This window comes from Dama dama, chromosome 5, assembly GCF_033118175.1.
Source record: "Dama dama isolate Ldn47 chromosome 5, ASM3311817v1, whole genome shotgun sequence".
Lineage (NCBI taxonomy): Eukaryota > Metazoa > Chordata > Mammalia > Artiodactyla > Cervidae > Dama > Dama dama.
The window spans coordinates 91009828-91026385 of record NC_083685.1 but is presented as its reverse complement, the minus strand read 5'-3'; the positions used below and the strand labels follow the sequence as shown (position 1 = coordinate 91026385).

The 16558-nt window shown below is 63.0% G+C and overlaps 1 protein-coding gene across 1 annotated transcript; it reads left to right on the top strand.

The window, feature by feature from the left end:
* Nucleotides 1-1178: 1178 nt before the first annotated feature.
* Nucleotides 1179-16453, top strand: GIT1 (GIT ArfGAP 1). The gene is made up of 20 exons (XM_061142978.1): nt 1179-1311; nt 7195-7328; nt 7746-7858; nt 7973-8078; nt 8600-8817; nt 8903-8997; nt 9333-9375; nt 11426-11474; nt 11858-11930; nt 12500-12597; nt 12946-13057; nt 13158-13291; nt 13378-13530; nt 13628-13858; nt 13949-14002; nt 14188-14274; nt 14392-14465; nt 14567-14749; nt 14865-14928; nt 15085-16453. Exons 1-20 carry the CDS (start codon nt 1260-1262, stop codon nt 15295-15297), a joined length of 2286 nt encoding a protein of 761 aa, XP_060998961.1. The 5' UTR covers nt 1179-1259; the 3' UTR covers nt 15298-16453.
* The last annotated feature ends 105 nt before the right edge of the window (nt 16454-16558 follow it).

Genomic DNA, 16558 nt, shown 5'->3' with positions numbered 1-16558 from the left:
CCTGCCTTAATTGTGTCACTATTACCCTGGCCCTTGGGCCTGGGCACCCTCGCCCTCTCCCCACTAACAGAGCGCTGGCCTTTTGCTGCTGCAGGGATGGGGGCTGGGTGCACGTGGGGCACACGTGTATGGGGGAGCATGCTCAGTGCAGGGGTGCACCCATGTGAGGCCTGCGCCTCCTCTCCCTGTCACCCCCACCCTTCCAATGAATCTCCCCCCGTGAAGTCCAGGAAGAAAGGATCCCTATATGTTATATGCCCACGCCCTGGACACACACCTCTGGTGTCTCAGAAATACCGTTGATGTATACAACACTGATACCAAGTGGATATTTCTGCACACAGTCACAGTGGTCACTCCTCAGGAGGTCTTTAAAAAAAACACACACACAAAAACTGTCCAGATTCTTTCCTCTCTGGATGAAAGCACGGAGGACGGATAGATGTCTTTTTAGCCCGGAGACGGGGATTCACTGCATGACCTCTGGAACCTGGCCGTCCAAATTGCTGGCGGTGGGCTAGTGAGCAAGAGAGTGACCACACACACACACACACCTGGACACACAAATGTGGATACACAGGGGGACCGGGACGCACAATTCAACCCAAACAGACAAGCGGGTACCTCGAACTACAGCCCCTGGATAAGTGGGGGCCGGGGCCTCCAGCTCCTCACTCTTCTCTGATCCCCAGGGGTCACTGTCCCTGGGCCCGAGCTCCTCAGGCCACCCTCCGCCTCGAATATGAACGGGACGAGGCTGTGAGGCGAACTCGCAGCGTCTCGGCGGCAGGGGCGCACTGAGGCCCGGGCCGCAGGCGGCGCTGCGCGCTCGGGCCTGGCGGCGGCGGCCCCTTTAAGCGCCCCCGCCCCCTCCCGCCCGCGCTCCCGGCTTCCTTTCTCCGGGAGGCGCGGCGGGCAGGGCCTGGCGGCGGGGCGGGTGTGCGGGCCGCCCCTCCCCCGGTGGGCCGGGCCTGCGCCGCTTCCTGCAGGAGCGGCCCGGAGCCGCGCAGGGGGCGGAGAGAGCGAGCGGCGGCGGGGCGGCGCGGGGCGGTGCGGGGCGGAGGGCGCCCGAGGGCGAGCGGGCGGCCGGGCACGGCGGGTTCCGGGCCAGCTCCGGGGGCGGACGGTTGGCCGGGCGCGCGGAGCCTAGCCGGGGCCTTCCCGGAGCCGGGCCGGGCAGCAAGGGCCGCCGCCGCCCGGGCCCGCCGCCCGCGCCCCCCACGCTGGCCCAGAGGGCTGCGGCCGCGTCGCCGCTGAGGATGTCCCGGAAGGGGCCGCGACCGGAGGTGTGTGCGGACTGCAGCGCCCCGGGTAAGCGGGGCCGGGCCGGGGGCGGGACCGCGCACCGAGGCGCCGCCGGGCGGGCGCCGGGGCCTGGCGGGCGCGCCGTGCGGGGCCGGAGGGCGGGGCGGGGCTGGGGGCTGCGGCCTCCGGCCTCCGGTTTCGGCCCCCGCCCGGGCCGCTGCAGAGCCGCGTCCTTGGCGGGAGGGCCGCTCGGGGGGCCGCGGTTTGCTCGCGACCGTGGACCAGCGAGGAAGGACATTCCCGGCGCCGCCTCCCGCCCCTCAGCTGGAGCCCCCCACACTCCCCCGCTCCCCCCGCCTTCCATCTCTGGATCCAAACGGAAGCGCCAGCCTGGGGTGGCCGGGAGGACTGTGGCGGAGGCCGGCCGGGTTTCGGAGGTGGGGGCGAGTGTGGTTTTGTGTCATCTCAGGGCCACCCCCGCGTCTTGCACCTGCTGCTCGCATGGTCTGCGCGCCCGCTGGGGTGACGGAGGGCAAGGGGCAGAAAGCCGGGCAGATGGGCCGGGGGAGGGGGGGGCTGTGTCTGTATTCTGTTTTCTCGGGAGCAGACGGCGGGGTGGCTACTCCTAGGACTCCCTGCCCCTGACTCCCAAGGCTCCTAGCAGGGCCTGGTGTTCAGGGCCACCACAAGCTTGGGCATCGTCCCCTGAGGCGTCCCCAGGCCTGGTAACTGGGGACAACGAGCCTCAGCTTTTCCTGTGCTCCAGTAAAGCCTGCCTGGAAGGTGGGCTTGGCCTTAGCCCAGCCTGGGCACAGACGTCTCTCCCTGTCCCCTAGCCCAGTCTGCCCAGAAACGGGTAGGGAGCATGCAGAGAGGTGCCTACATTCCTGGGACCCACCTGGCTTTGTGGCCTGCCTCCCAGCTGTATTTTCCGTGCCGTTTCCCTTCTTCCCACCGAGTCAGGTCCAGGCCGATGTGAAACCCCCCCTGACCTGCCAAGGAGGTGAGAAATGACCTGGAAAGGCTGCTCCCTTCTGATGTGAGGGGACACTGCCAGTGATGGGGCTCCGCAGCTGGCTTGGGGAAATGAAGCCCTGGCCCTTGACCATTCTCTCTTTAGAAAAGGAGCTATCTCCCTGTGAGATCTCCAGGCAGGCTCGGGGGGTCCATGAACTCCAGGAGAATTCTGGGCACAATTAGATGGAGAGTGTGGGGTGCTGTCTTGTGGCCCATAACTTCCTGCCACCCTTTGGACAGGCCCAGGGCTTCCCTGGTGGCTCAGTGGTAAAGAATCCACCTGCCAATGCAAGAGACCTAAATTCAATCCCAGGGTCGGGAAGATCCCCTGGAGAAAGAAATGGCAACCCACTCTATTATTCTTGCCTAGGAAATCCCATGGAGGGAGGAGCCTGGCGGGCTACAGTCCATGGGGTTGCAGAAGAGACTGAGAGTAAATAACAACAGGACCCCAGAAGGTTGACACCCACAGATGCTCTGGTGGTTTCAATGGCGCCAAGCTTGAGTGTTTGGGAACTGTGGGAGCCTGGCAGATGCATGGTGGTCTGGGTGGTTGTGACCCTGAGGCCTCCTCTCAGGGCATGTCGTCGTCTAGAAGGCCCTGAGGAAGCTGTGTGTCCGAGGTGGGCTGGGGGGGAGGGGGGGGGAGGCAAGGTGTCCTTACCTCTGGTTAGTTAGAAACTACTATTTCCTTCCCCACAACTGCAGGCAGGTCTGGGGAATGAAGAGCTAAGAGGAGAGCTTGCCTTCTGTGTGTTGGTCTGAGGCTGTTCTGACCCTCTGCCAGGCTGCCCCTCTGCCCCGAGGAAGTTGGGGGGGAGGGCAGGTGTGGCTGGTGTGGCTGGGACGGGGTTGTCTAACAGACACTTTATCATGGAAAGCTGGATTTTTGTGTTGCCTTTGTTTCCAGCTGACTCTGACTCATGGCAAGACTTTTCTCATGCTGAGTCTCAGTTTCCTCGACTCTGAGGCCAAGAAGTTGGAGTAGAGATGGTTTTTGAGGAGCGTCCCATCTCCAAGTCTGTGGTCCTGAAATCTGGGCAGGGGGACGCAGGGCAGCATTAGCAAGGCAGTTGTCCTTTCTCCGTTGCCTTTGACTACTTGACTGGACGCCCAGTGGGCATGGGCAGGAGTGGTGTGTCCCTCATGTGTTGGGGTGCCTGGCTCCTATCCCCAGTCCTCATCCCACAGAGTCCTGTGTGCTCCTGGGAACCTCCCCCCCACCCCCCATCCCAGCCCCAATCCAGAATGCAGGTCAGGAGGAGGCAGGTGGTGAGGTGAGGATGTGAGGCATGCAGGGTGCTGATAAAGTCTTGCTCACCCCAGCACCCAGCATGGTTTCCAGCACAGAGCAGGCATTCCCCCAAGGGATTGGAGGCTTCTCAGGACCCTGACTTCTCCTTGAGGCATTTTTCAGTCTGGGACCTGGAACAGCCCAGGTAAGAGGCTGGAGGGAAACTAGCAGTTTGGAGCCCAGACCCAGAGCCCCTCCTTGGTGCGTGCTTCTTACCTGAAGTCGTAGGCTTCTCACCATATTCAGAGCCCTGCAGACCCAGCCCTGGGAGTGGGGTCGTGGTCTCTTTGTGGTTGGTTAATTTGCAGGGTCTTGAGGTAAAAGGTAAGATGAGCCTGACCCCAAAGAGCCCCATCCTCCTCCTCCCAGGCCTGGGCGCATGAGAGAAGTGTGAGTGTGTTGTGAGCATGGCACGGCTGCCTGCCCTGGCGGCTAGTGCCGCCTCGCCAGGCACCGTCTGTGACCCTGCCTGCCTTGGGAACCCTGGAGGATGTGTGTCTTCCCTGTCCCGGCCCTCCACCCCGCCTGCTGCACGGCCAGCTTGTTTCTAAGGGCCTGCCTCTTGCGCCCTGGGCCCCTGTGCAGCACCCCCAGCTCAGGCAGCCCCCAGCACATGCGTGAAGCCCTCACAATGCCCATCTTAACAGGCACCTTGAGTGAGCAAGGCTGGCCACCAGCTAAAGGTGTCTGGGAACCTGCAAGCTCATTTGTCTCTTCATGATGTAGATTGTGGGCTGAGGTGAATGCTGAGCTTTTTTCTTTCACTGAGGTGTAGTTTATGTACCCCTGGAGAAGGAAATGGCAACCCACTCCAGGATTCTTGCCTGGAACATCCCATGGACAGAGGAGCCGGGGGTAGGGGGGCGGCTACAATCCATGGGGTCTCAGAGAGTCAGACACGAGTGAGCATACACTCACAACTTCTTTTTTTTTTTAACACTCACAACTTCTGTACAACAAAGTGCCTGTACCTTACTCTGTAACCTGATGAGTCTTTACCTGTGTACATACATAACTCTGTAGCCGCAACTCTGATCCAGAATTAGAGCCCACCCGACACTCTACAGGGCTTTCTTGTGTCGATGCCTGCTGCCTGCCCACAGAGGGAACCGCCATTGTGACCTCTGTCTGCGTAGAGTAGATTACTATTGCCGGCTTTCAAGATGATGGGCTTCTCCCTCTTGTCCAGGTGCCTGGATAGGAAAGGCTGGCTACTGGCCCCAGAGACCACTGATGGCTTTGGGCGGTGACATGAATTCCCCTTAGTAGAGGCCTGCATGGGCTTGCTGCTGGTTCACATTACTCCAGGGCTCCTTGCCACTTGGCCACACACACACGGGACCCCTGCGCCCCAGCCCGACCCTCCACCAACAACTGAGGCGGGAAAGATGTTGAGGAGGTGACCGCACCCCCTAACCCTCATGTTCCCTGTCCCTTCTGCCCCGAGTTTGGTCCTGGAAGCCTTGAGCGGGGCACGGGTCCCTTAATCTCAAATTACAGTAGCCGTTTGAGTTTCAGAACCCCTTCCTGGCCTTTCAGCTTCAGAACTGGCCTAGGTGGGGCATGGGGGCACCTGCTGGGGGGGCCCAGGCCCCTTGGACAGAGGAAGCAGGGAGCAGAGTGACCCACCTATGTTACCCAGAACCGAGCTGGCACCGTTGTGCCCCAGACCAGGACCATGTTCCCTGCCCACCTCGTTCAGGTCACTGCAGGAGAGGGGGGAACCCCTCTGCCAGGCTGGGAGAGTGGAGAGCTGGACCCCTTTGCCCAGATCCTGGTCCCTGCCGCCTTCAGGGGTTACCGTGTCTGCTCTGGCGCTGGATGGCTGGCCAGCCCGCCCAGGCCTGGCTTCTCCGGGTGGGCCATGGGCTTGGGGTGGAGGCCTTAGAGCGGCCCATTTATGATCCTGGCCTGGGCGGCTCCCTGCTGACAGGAAACCCCACCATTTCAACAAGAGGAATTTGGGCTGCGTCATTTCCAGCTTCCTGCCTGGGCTGGCCGGAGGTGGCTGGCAGGCAGACCCCTGACCCAGTGGCGTTGGAGCCGGGGGAGGGAGCTTTCCTCGCCTGAGGGCCAGACCGGTTGGGTCTAGCCAACGCTCCTGTTTGCTCTAGGGCTCCCCCTCTTGGCAGAGATGGTGGCCCCCAGAGTCAGCCTCCGATGAAGGTGGGTGGGGGCACCTCCTGCACCCCTCTGTCCTGTTTTGGGGGCAGATCCCTAAAACACAGACCCAGAGAGCGGGGCCACTCCTGTCTCTTCCTGCTTCTGTGCCGTGGAGGAGACACTGTCGCAGCTCAGACTGCCCTGACTCAGTTTCCTCACAGTCCTCTGGGGAACGCTGATGGATGTCCTTGCGGGGAAGGGCCTGAGAACTGCCTTCTGCGTGGCGAGGCTCTCATTACCCCGAGTCTGTCCCCTCCCCCAGTGAGGACCACTGTAGACAATTTGAGCACTAGGGGCAAGGCAGGGAGCCAGCCCCCGACCCCACCCCCCTGGATGGGGCTTCCTGAGTTGGGGTGGGGGGCCTGGGCAGAGCAGAGTGTCCTGGGAGAGCGGCTCCCCGCCCCCATTCTCCGGCCACACACAATGGCTGCTTTCTCCCCCGTGACCTTTCCGCAGCCTGAGCTGTATGCAGCTGTCTCCTCCCCCTCTCCCAAGAGGCCTGGGGTGGGAGGCATCTCCGCTGCCCTTGAGAAGGACCCCAGGAGCTCGCAGCCTTCTCTGGTCCCCCTGCTCGCTTGCAAAGCTCACTTCTTGAGGAGTTGAGAGTGACTCCCAGGGCTCTCGCCCACTTGGGGTCGCCCACTTTGGGGCTGCAAGAGCAGCTGGTGTGGACATCTAAATACCTAGGTTCACATCCCAGCAATCCCCCTCATGAGCTGGGTGGCCTTGAGTAAGCACCCTAACATCTCTGGGACACGGGTTCCTTGTCAGTGAAGCAGGGGTAGTATTTCCCGCCTTGCCTGACAGTTGTTAGAGGCGCCATACTGATGGCGCACCCAGCCGGTCCCCAGTGGGTGCTCGGGCAGTGTTAGCTTCTTGGCCCCCTCCATCCCCCTTAAGCGGGGCTCCAGCTCACCCATCAGTGATGGTGGTGGGAGGCTCAGTCATGAAAAGGCCTCTTACCTGCCCAGGTGAGGGCAGAGGTGGGTGCCCCTGGAGGGTGATATGGGTCAGACAGGTGGGCCAGTGACTCCAAAAGAAGCCTGGGTGCGGAGAGTCGTGGCGCTGGTCCGAACACAGGAGCGTCTCCGGGGCTGTGGCATGTAGTCCTTGGGGACAGCTGCCTCCCAGGGGCAGGGCCAGGGCAGCAGTCTTGTTCCCTGGAGAAGGACTGTGGTCCTGGCAGCACAGGAAGCTGTGCCCGCTGAGGAGGCCCTGGGGACCACACCTCCCCAGGGGGCAGAGACGGGTAGGACAGGGCTTGGCTCCATCAGTGGCCGCTGGAGCAAGCCTTCGGGGAGTCCCTCCCTCCACCGGAGCCCAGCGCCCTCATCAGTGGCCCAGCTCCCCAAGCCTTTGGGGACTGAGTGTGCAAATTGTGCATGGAGACCTAAGCACAGGCAGGTCCAGGGCCGTGCTCGGGAGGCTCACCCATGTCTGGCTGTGGCTGACCCTTGTCCCCGCTCGCCCTGCAGACCCCGGCTGGGCCTCCATCAGCAGGGGCGTGCTGGTGTGTGACGAGTGTTGCAGCGTGCACCGGAGCCTGGGACGCCACATCTCCATCGTCAAGCACCTCCGCCACAGCGCCTGGCCCCCCACCCTGCTGCAGGTACCCGGGGTGCTTCCTGTCTTTCCCGCAGGGCATGCTGAGCGCCCACACACTTGCTCCGCGCCCACACACACAGCTGCCCTGGGCCCCCCACCCGTGGCAGAGCCCAGTCCTGCCCCTTGCCACCTGGGCACAGAGAGAAGGCCACCAGGACTGGAGCCACACAGACCTGGGTGTTCACCCCAACTCTGCCACTTCTGAGCATGCAGTGTGGAGCTTAACTGCTGAAAGCCTCAGCATGCCCGCCACGACCCCCGAAGTGCTCAACCAGACCCACATCCTTGGATGGCCAGACTGGGTGGGGCTGTGACAGTGCTCGGCACACAGTAGGCCTGTTGGTGCCGCATCCAGTCTGGGGCTCGGAGGCGTCTGCTGGTGCACAGTAGGCATGCTCACTCTGACGCCTCCTGCCCACAGATGGTGCACACGCTCGCCAGCAACGGGGCCAACTCCATCTGGGAGCATTCCCTGCTGGACCCTGCGCAGGTGCAGAGCGGCCGGCGTAAAGCCAACCCCCAAGACAAAGTCCAGTGAGTCAGGAGTGAGGGGTGGGGGCTGCGGCCGTGCGGTCGGGACACGAGCCTGGGAGGCGGCGGGGTGACTGACTGCTCTGCTCCCCGTTTCCTCCTGCGTGCTCCACGCAGCCCCATCAAGTCTGAGTTCATCAGGGCCAAGTACCAGATGCTGGCTTTTGTGCACAAGCTGCCCTGCCGGGATGACGACGGAGTCACCGCCAAAGACCTCAGCAAGGTTTGTGGGGCCCCTCTGCAGGGGACCGGGCCCGTCCTCACCCATGATGCCATCCCCACTGAGTCCTAGGTCCCCAAGGCAACCAGGTCAGGCGAGAACAGTGGGCACAGTGGAAGGACAGGATTGCATGTTCAGGCCGTGTGCAATCAAGGCCCTTCTGCTCCCAAGTGGACATGCAAGGCTAAAATCGTCCAGCCGCCACTCGAGAGCCAGAAAACGTTGGTCAGAGCCTCCACTGTCTCATCTGTAAAACGGGAAAGAAAGAGCATCTACCTCGTAGACAGTATCTGTTCTAAACTGAGCACACTGCATGCACTCGGTCGGTCAGTGGTGATTGACTGCAGCTGTGATTACTGGGCGTGAACTGCTGGTGGGAAGCCCTCAGTCCTTTCCGACAACCTAACTGCAGCTGGGTCCTGGGAGCTGGCCAGAGTCCCAGAGGGCCTGGATTAGGTGCTGTGGCGGGGGGCGGCGGGGGCAGGGCACGCACACCCATTTATTGCACACTCTGCTCCTCACAGCAACTGCACTCAAGCGTGCGAACAGGCAACCTGGAGACATGTCTGCGCCTGCTGTCCCTGGGCGCCCAGGCCAACTTCTTCCACCCAGAGAAGGGCACCACACCTCTGCATGTGGCTGCCAAGGCAGGTCAGACACTGCAGGCTGAGCTGCTCGTGGTGTATGGGGCTGACCCTGGCTCCCCAGATGTTAACGGCCGTACACCCATTGATTATGCCAGGTAAGGGCTAGCCAAAGGGTGAGGCTTGGCTGGGTGTGGGCAATGGACTGCGGCTGAAGCGCTGAGCCGTGTGACCTCCCCATAGGCAGGCGGGGCACCATGAGCTGGCGGAACGGCTGGTCGAGTGCCAGTACGAGCTCACCGACCGGCTGGCCTTCTACCTCTGTGGACGCAAGCCGGGTGAGCAGAGTGTGGGGCGGCCTGGCGGGGCCAGGCAGGTGGGGCCCAGACACACCCCAGCAGCAGGTGCCATGGCGACAGAGCCGGCTGGGGAACAGTGTTGCTAGGCAACTGGCTCCTGTGAAATCGCTGCAGGCCCTGGGCTGCAGCACATTGGGGTAGAGAGTGGGGGTGGGCATAACTTGCAACCAGTTCCCAGGGCCCTTGGGGGTGGCCTGCCCTCCTCCTTTCCCCTGTCCCTTCTGGGTGCCAAGTCCTACTCATGGCAGTGGGGTGGGCTCCTAGCTGCTGAGGCCACCCAGCACCAGTGACTTGGCATTTTTATTTTTATTCAGATCACAAGAATGGGCATTACATCATCCCACAGATGGCAGACAGGTGAGTGCCCACCTGATGCCCCTTCCCAGAGGCTGCTGGGTGCCATGAGGATGCCCAACCCCCAGAACCCCCACCCCCCAACTCTACAGGCTTTAGGGACCTGGGACCCCTGCCCCCACCCCCCTCAGGGGTTGGAAGCACAAGCCTATCACTGTCTGGTCTTCACTCCCTAATGCTGGGCCCCAAGGCAGGTAAGAAATGTCCACTCAGCCTGTGGCCAGCACAGCCTGACCTCCATGGCTGTCAAGCACATAGGGCTTGAGTGCAAGAAACAGCCCCCCACCCCCAGACCAGGAACTCTGGGTTCTGTTCCCAGGGGCACTGAACCCAACTGTCAAATCTTTAGACAAATTTTTGCTCTTCAGTGAAAATGTGGTGGACCCCGGGAGTTTGACTAACTTTGCGGTTCTGCCAGGCTTCTGTGGTGTGCTCAGAAATCTGGCAGGGGCTGGGAGCACAAGGCCAGGAGAGGTGTTTTCTGCCGCTTGTGTGAGAGGCCCCAGGAGCCCAGGCTGTGGGGACGCGCACAGGATGGGCGCTAGCACCACCTGGTGGCTGCCCATGGTGGCGGCGCTGTGCCTGCTGGCCTGGATCTGGAGAGGTTCCCTCCGGCTCCCGAAGCCCATGGTCAGGCCTGGACCCCTCAGGTCCCTCGAGCCCCAGATCTTCTGTTCTGAGACCCCCGAGCCTCCCCCCGCTTCTCTCCTCTGATTCTGCCTGGTGTGTATGCCTGCTTGTGTGTGTTTGTGTGTTATAAACACACATAGGCGGGTTCTCTGAGGTGCTGACTGAGCACCTTTGCGGAGCCAGCTGTTGTTGGCCCTGGAACACAGAGGTGACCAGGCACGATCCCGGTCCTTAGGGGTATCACCATCCCGACAGGGCGGCCAGGGCCCTAGTCACCTGCTGTCCTGTGTGGGGAGTGCGGCCAGAGAGGCAAAGGCACAGATGTGAGAGATGCTGTGCCAGGAGCTGCCGGCAGACCGTGTGGCTGGCACGTGGGAGAGGCGGGGAGTCCCTGGAGCAGGACTGGACGAGAGATGGGGGAGAGAGTGGCTGGTGCTGCGCCCCGACGTGAGTTGTGACTGTCGTGGGAGCAGAGAGGCTCTAACGTGGATGTGTGGCGTCTGCTCTGCCACTGACTGCTGTGTGACTGCAGACAGGCTCCCCCACCTCTCTCAGCCTTAGTTATCTTTCTGGGCTGTTGAGAAGATTAAATAAGATAGTGCACAGAAAGCATTAAGGTTTTTGGGGTTGTTATTTTTTTTATGCCACGCCACATGGCTTATAGGATTTTGATTCCCCAACCAGGATCTTAACCCAGGACCCAGCAGTGACAGTGCTAGATGCTAACCACTAGATCACCAGGGAATTCCTTAGCATGTTTTTAAAGTGAGCTTTTTGTTGAAGTGTTCCATACATACCCTGTTATTGAAAAAGTTTCTAAGGCCAGAATGGTGAAGCCAGATGTGTCCAAAATGCCCTGGCTTGTGGGTGAATAGAGGATTGCAGGAGCAGGACTGGACGCGGGCAGATGGGTGAAAAATGCTGCCAAAGGCTAGGCAGGAGGATGAAACGGCAGCACCTGGGGAAGGCTTGGCCAGGGCCTGAGGCTGCAGGTCACTCCTAGGAGCTGACGTAGGGCGAGTCATCACGGATCGAGTGGCGAGTGGGTCACGCCAGCCACCGAGGAGTGGGCTGGGGGAAGACAAGTTGGGTTTGGTACACTCAGGTCTAGCGTGTGCACAGAGATGGGTCTGAGTGTAACGCAGGAGGTGTGTGTGGCTCGCTCCTGGGTAACTGCCACCTCTGTCCCGTTCTTTCCTCTGCTGCCTCCTCTGGACTTAGATCTCGGCAAAAGTGCATGTCTCAGAGGTATACATGCCTGCTCGGGGACAGGCCCTGGAGGCGGGGTGGGGCAGAGAGGCACCTGGGGTGTCATCTCCCTGGGGTCCCTGCATGTTTGGGAGGTCACTGGCAGGGGCCTGGCCGCCTCTCATGTCTGGCCTCTCCCCTCCTCCCTGTGCCCGTGTCCCTCCTTCGTCCACAGCCTGGACCTGTCCGAGTTGGCCAAAGCTGCCAAGAAGAAGCTGCAGGCGGTGAGTCTGCTCAGACAGGGCCCCGCATCCCTGACCCTCTGTTCCTGTGACTTCCCTGCCCTCTAGTCTCCCCAGTCCCTTGTCTCCCACCTCCCCACTGTTCATCTGTGACCCTGACTCTGCCCTCCTATAGCTCCCAGGGGACTTCCTGCATCTCAACCCTCAGGGGCACTAACCCATCCACTCTGGTCACCCTCTTTGTCCTACCTCAGAGCTGGGCAGACAGACCCCTGCCCCGGTTTCCAGTTGAGACTGGGGGGAGAGCTGGGCAACACAAGGGACACCAGTCATTGCCCACATCTTACAAGACCCTGGGGCACTGGCTCGGTTGGCACTGGGGCTGGCTGAGCTGATAGGGCCTGGGTCCCCTTCTCTACTTCCAGCTCAGCAACCGGCTTTTTGAGGAACTGGCCATGGACGTGTATGACGAGGTGGATCGAAGGGAAAATGATGCTGGTGAGCCAGGAGGGCATGGAAGTCTTGGGCAGAGAGGACAGAGGACCTGCCAGCTGGGGAGGGCTGGGACCTGGGTGGCTCTTTCACCAGGACTAGGAAGAGGTACCTGGCTTGGTCTGCTCAGCAGGCCTGCCCGTGAGCCCCGCCAACTGGGAGCCCAGCAGCCAGCGTTGCTGGCGGGTGGGCAGAGCTGCCGAGAGGAGGCAGCCAGCCTGCTCCTCTCCCCAGCCCCCTGGACCGGGGCTCCTCTCCGCCCTGCGGCCGCCCTCTCTGGCTCTCTCCCCAGCCGTGCTCCACCCCCTCTATCCCTCCTTCCTGGCCACGGCAGATTCCAGCCCAGAGGCGGGAGGGAGCCGCCTCCTCCTGCTGTCAGTCCCCAGCTGGCCTCGCCCAGCCTTGCCCTGACCCAGCCCTGCATCCCATGTCCAGAGACCACTTGTGTTCCGAACACCCGTGTTCCGGGCCTTGCGGGCCTGGGAAGGAGCTCGGAAGGCGGTGCTCCGGCCCTCCAACCCCGGCCTGTCCCGCGGGCCCAGCCTCCGTGGACAGTCCGTGCCCCTCCCCCACAGTGTGGCTGGCGACCCAGAACCACAGCACCCTGGTGACGGAGCGCAGCGCCGTGCCCTTCCTGCCCGTGAACCCGGAGTACTCAGCCACACGGAATCAGGTGAGCGGGCTGGACGGGGCCTGGGGCCATCTCTTCCCTTGCTGGGTCACCGCACTGCGGGGGCCCTGCCCTTCCCTTCCCGGCAGGCAGGCCATTGTTTGCTGCTCTTCCCCACTCCTGGCCGAGGCCTCGCCCTAGCTCCAGGATGTGGGAATGGGGAGGAAGCTGTCCTGTTAGCCCTGAGTGAGCAGCCCCTGGGTGCCGTCCCAGCCTCTGAGAGCTCCCCCAGGCCCTCCACATCTGTCACCCTGGGCTGGGCTCCTTGGACGGCCTGGCTGCTCTGTCCCCAATGCCTCTTGTCATCCACACTGGCCTCCTCACACCAGCCTGGCCCTGCCTCCCCCCCAGGGGCGACAGAAGCTGGCCCGTTTTAACGCCCGCGAGTTCGCCACCTTGATCATCGACATCCTCAGCGAGGCCAAGCGGAGACAGCAGGGCAGGAGCCTGGGCAGCCCCACAGGTGGGAAGGGCGTGGGCGCCACTCCAGGGCACGCTCCCTCTGGGCGGCGCGGCACACGGGCTGCAGGCCCGGGCGCTGAGTGACAGGCCTGTGCCCTCAGACAACCTCGAGCTGTCCGCAAGGGGCCAGAGCGACCTGGACGACCAGCACGACTACGACAGCGTGGCCTCGGACGAGGACACAGACCAGGAGCCCCTGCGCAGTGCCGGTGCCACGCGGAACAACCGAGCGCGGGTCCGAGAGCCGCCCCGACCCCCCATCCTCCTATCCTGGGACCCCAGCAGCGATGAGGGGGCTGACCGGCCTGTCTCCCTCTGCAGAGCATGGACTCCTCGGACCTGTCGGACGGGGCCGTGACGCTGCAGGAGTACCTGGAGCTGAAGAAGGCTCTGGCCGCCTCTGAGGCCAAGGTGCAGCAGCTCATGAAGGTCAACAGCAGCCTGAGCGATGAGCTACGGAGGCTGCAGAGGGAGGTGAGGATGGGCTCCTGGGCCCTGCTGGGCGGGGAAGGGGCATGCTCCCGGAGGTGGTGTTGCTGCCCGGGGTTTCTGACGCCCCTCTCACTCTCAGATCCACAAGCTGCAGGCCGAGAACCTGCAGATCCGGCAGCCTCCAGGGCCAGTGCCCACACCCCCTCTCCCCAGCGAGCGAGCCGAGCACGCACCCGTGGGACCTGGCGGGAGCACCCACCGCAGGGACCGCCAGGCCTTTTCCATGTATGAACCAGGCTCTGCCCTGAAGCCCTTTGGGGGCCCGCCTGGGGACGAGCTCGCCACCCGGCTCCAGCCTTTCCACAGCACCGTGAGCCGCCTGCAGGCCCCAGGAGGGTGGGGTGGGGACAGGGTTGGGACCAGCTCAGGGCCCCCTGTGACCCCCCTGTGCCACCCCCAGGAGCTGGAGGACGACGCCATCTATTCAGTGCACGTCCCTGCTGGCTTTTACCGGGTAAGCAGGACCTGGGAAGCGGGTCCATTCCCACAAATAGGTTCTGGGCCCCAGCGGCTGCCAGGCTCTGTGCAGGACGCTGGGCACAGGGTGACGACACAGACGGTCCCGGCCTCGCTGCAGGGAGGCCGCAAGGCGGGGGTGCGGGGAGGAGGAGACTGACTCCAGCCCTGCCTGGGTTTCAGATCCGGAAGGGGGTGTCGGCCTCAGCTGTGCCCTTCACTCCCTCCTCCCCACTGCTGCCGTGCTCCCAGGAAGGAGGCCGCCACACGGTAACGAGCATCCCCAGGGCCCAAGGGAGGGACGGGCTGAGCGAGAGGTGTGCTGGCGAGGTGACGGGGGTCCGCGAGCACACCCCTGACCTGCCGCCCTGGCCCTGTGCCCTCCAGAGCAAGCTCTCCCGCCACGGCAGCGGCGCAGACAGTGACTATGAGAACACGCAAAGTGGGGACCCGCTGCTGGGGTGAGGCACCGTGGGGAGAGGGGGGATGGTGGCCCCGAGCGTCTGGAGGGTGTCTGCAAGGGGTCTCATGGCCAGAATGCTGCCTCCCTGTCTAACCCCAGCCTGGAAGGGAAGAGGTTTCTGGAGCTGGGCAAGGAAGAGGACTTCCACCCGGAGTTGGAAAGCCTAGATGGCGACCTTGATCCCGGGCTTCCCAGCACGGAGGATGTCATCCTGAAGACGGAGCAGGTCACCAAGAACATTCAGGAGCTGCTGCGGGCTGCCCAGGAGTTCAAGCACGACAGGTATGGAGGTGGGGGAGGCTCGCACGGCCTCGGGGGTTGCAGAGGACAAGGGAGGGACCAGTGCCCCACAGGCCCGGGACCCTTCCCTCACTTACCCTTCCGTCCCCCTGCCCAGCTTTGTGCCCTGCTCAGAGAAGATCCATCTGGCTGTGACTGAGATGGCCTCTCTCTTCCCAAAGGTACAGGGGCCAGAGTGGGGAGCTGGAGGGGGCGGGGGGCGCCTCAGGGTGGGCGGGTGTAGAGAGTCTGATGGCGCCGGCCTGGCTGGAACCCTGGACCCTCGGGGCCCCATCGCTCGTGGTTGCTTTGACATCCAAGGCCCGACTCCTCCACAGAGGCCCGCCCTGGAGCCCGTGCGAAGCTCGCTGCGGCTGCTCAACGCCAGCGCCTACCGGCTGCAGAGCGAGTGCCGGAAGACGGTGCCCCCGGAGCCCGGCGCCCCCGTGGACTTCCAGCTGCTGACTCAGCAGGTGATCCAGTGCGCCTACGACATCGCCAAGGCCGCCAAGCAGCTGGTCACCATCACCACCCGTGAGAAGAAGCAGTGACCAGTCCCCGCCCCGCACCTGCACCCTGGGACCTCACCGGCCGTGGCAGCCGGGCCACTCCAGACACTCATCCCCACCCCCACCGAGCCGCTGGCGCAAGTGCCCTTAGCGCTGCCACTCTCCCCGGCAGCCAGGTGCCCTGGTGCCCGTCCCCCTTGAGCCCCCAAGGATGGGGAGGTGAGGTGGCAGGAGCTTCTGCCCCCACATTCCATGCACCCCTCCGTGTACATAGCCCCCCGCCCCCTCTAGCGTGCAGGGGCCTGCAAGGCGGCACTCCCAACCCCATGCCCTCGGGGGCACCCTCAGCCAAGGGTCGGGTGGGGACACTCCAAGTGGGGCAGCTCCCTGATGCACCCACCCCCATGAGCCAGTCCAGCCCTCCTGGGGGCTGAGCGGGGGGGGCATCCCCCCTTGTACATAATACCTGTGGATGTCCCCACCCTGTAGCCACCAGCCCCCTGCTGCTCTCTCCTTCAATGCCAAACGGCCCCACCTAGGGCACAGGCCCCAATCTGTGTCCCCGGGGTCCTCAGCAGCAAACACTGGAAAAGTCTAATCTTTTTTTTTCTCCTCTCCTCTCTTCCACCCCTTAATTTTAACGTTGTGGTAACTGAGTGTGCCTGCGTGTGAGTGTGCGGGGCGGCAGTGCCGTTCCAGAGGCCTGGCCCGTCTGGGGTTTCGTGAGGGGTGAGGGGACCAGGGTTGGGTGTTGACCTCCCCCCCATCCTGGGGCCAGGGGCTGGGGGAGGGAACCAGCTGGGTCCTGCCCTCTGCCTCCCCTCATTGCTTCCCCCACTCATACCCTCTGTCTATGAACTTAAAGGAAAACCACTTCGCTCCATCTCTCTTCCCCTCCCTTATGGAGGGGGAAAGTGCCGGCTGGGGCAACTGAGCACCCGAGCCTGGGGCTGGCTCCCCGGGGTCCCCGACTAAGCTGAGAGCCCCTCCCTGTAACCTCCGAGAGGCCAGCGCCTGCGGTGTCTGGGTCCCTGGAGCCTGGGTTGCAGCCTGGGGAGGCAGATGGCAGCGCCTACCAGCTCCTCTCCCTGCCCCACCTCTGTCCCAGGGGCCAGGCTCTACCTGTGTGGTGGTGGGTGGGCTGACTGTCAAGACGTGTGTCATGTACATTTGTATCAAAAATAAATAAGTGACCATGTGCTCTTTCTGATGCTTTGGGAACTGTGGGAGGAGGGCTCAGGGAGGTGCAGACTTGAAACGGAGAAAGACCGACCTGGCAAAAGTATGAAGCCAGTGAGAACGG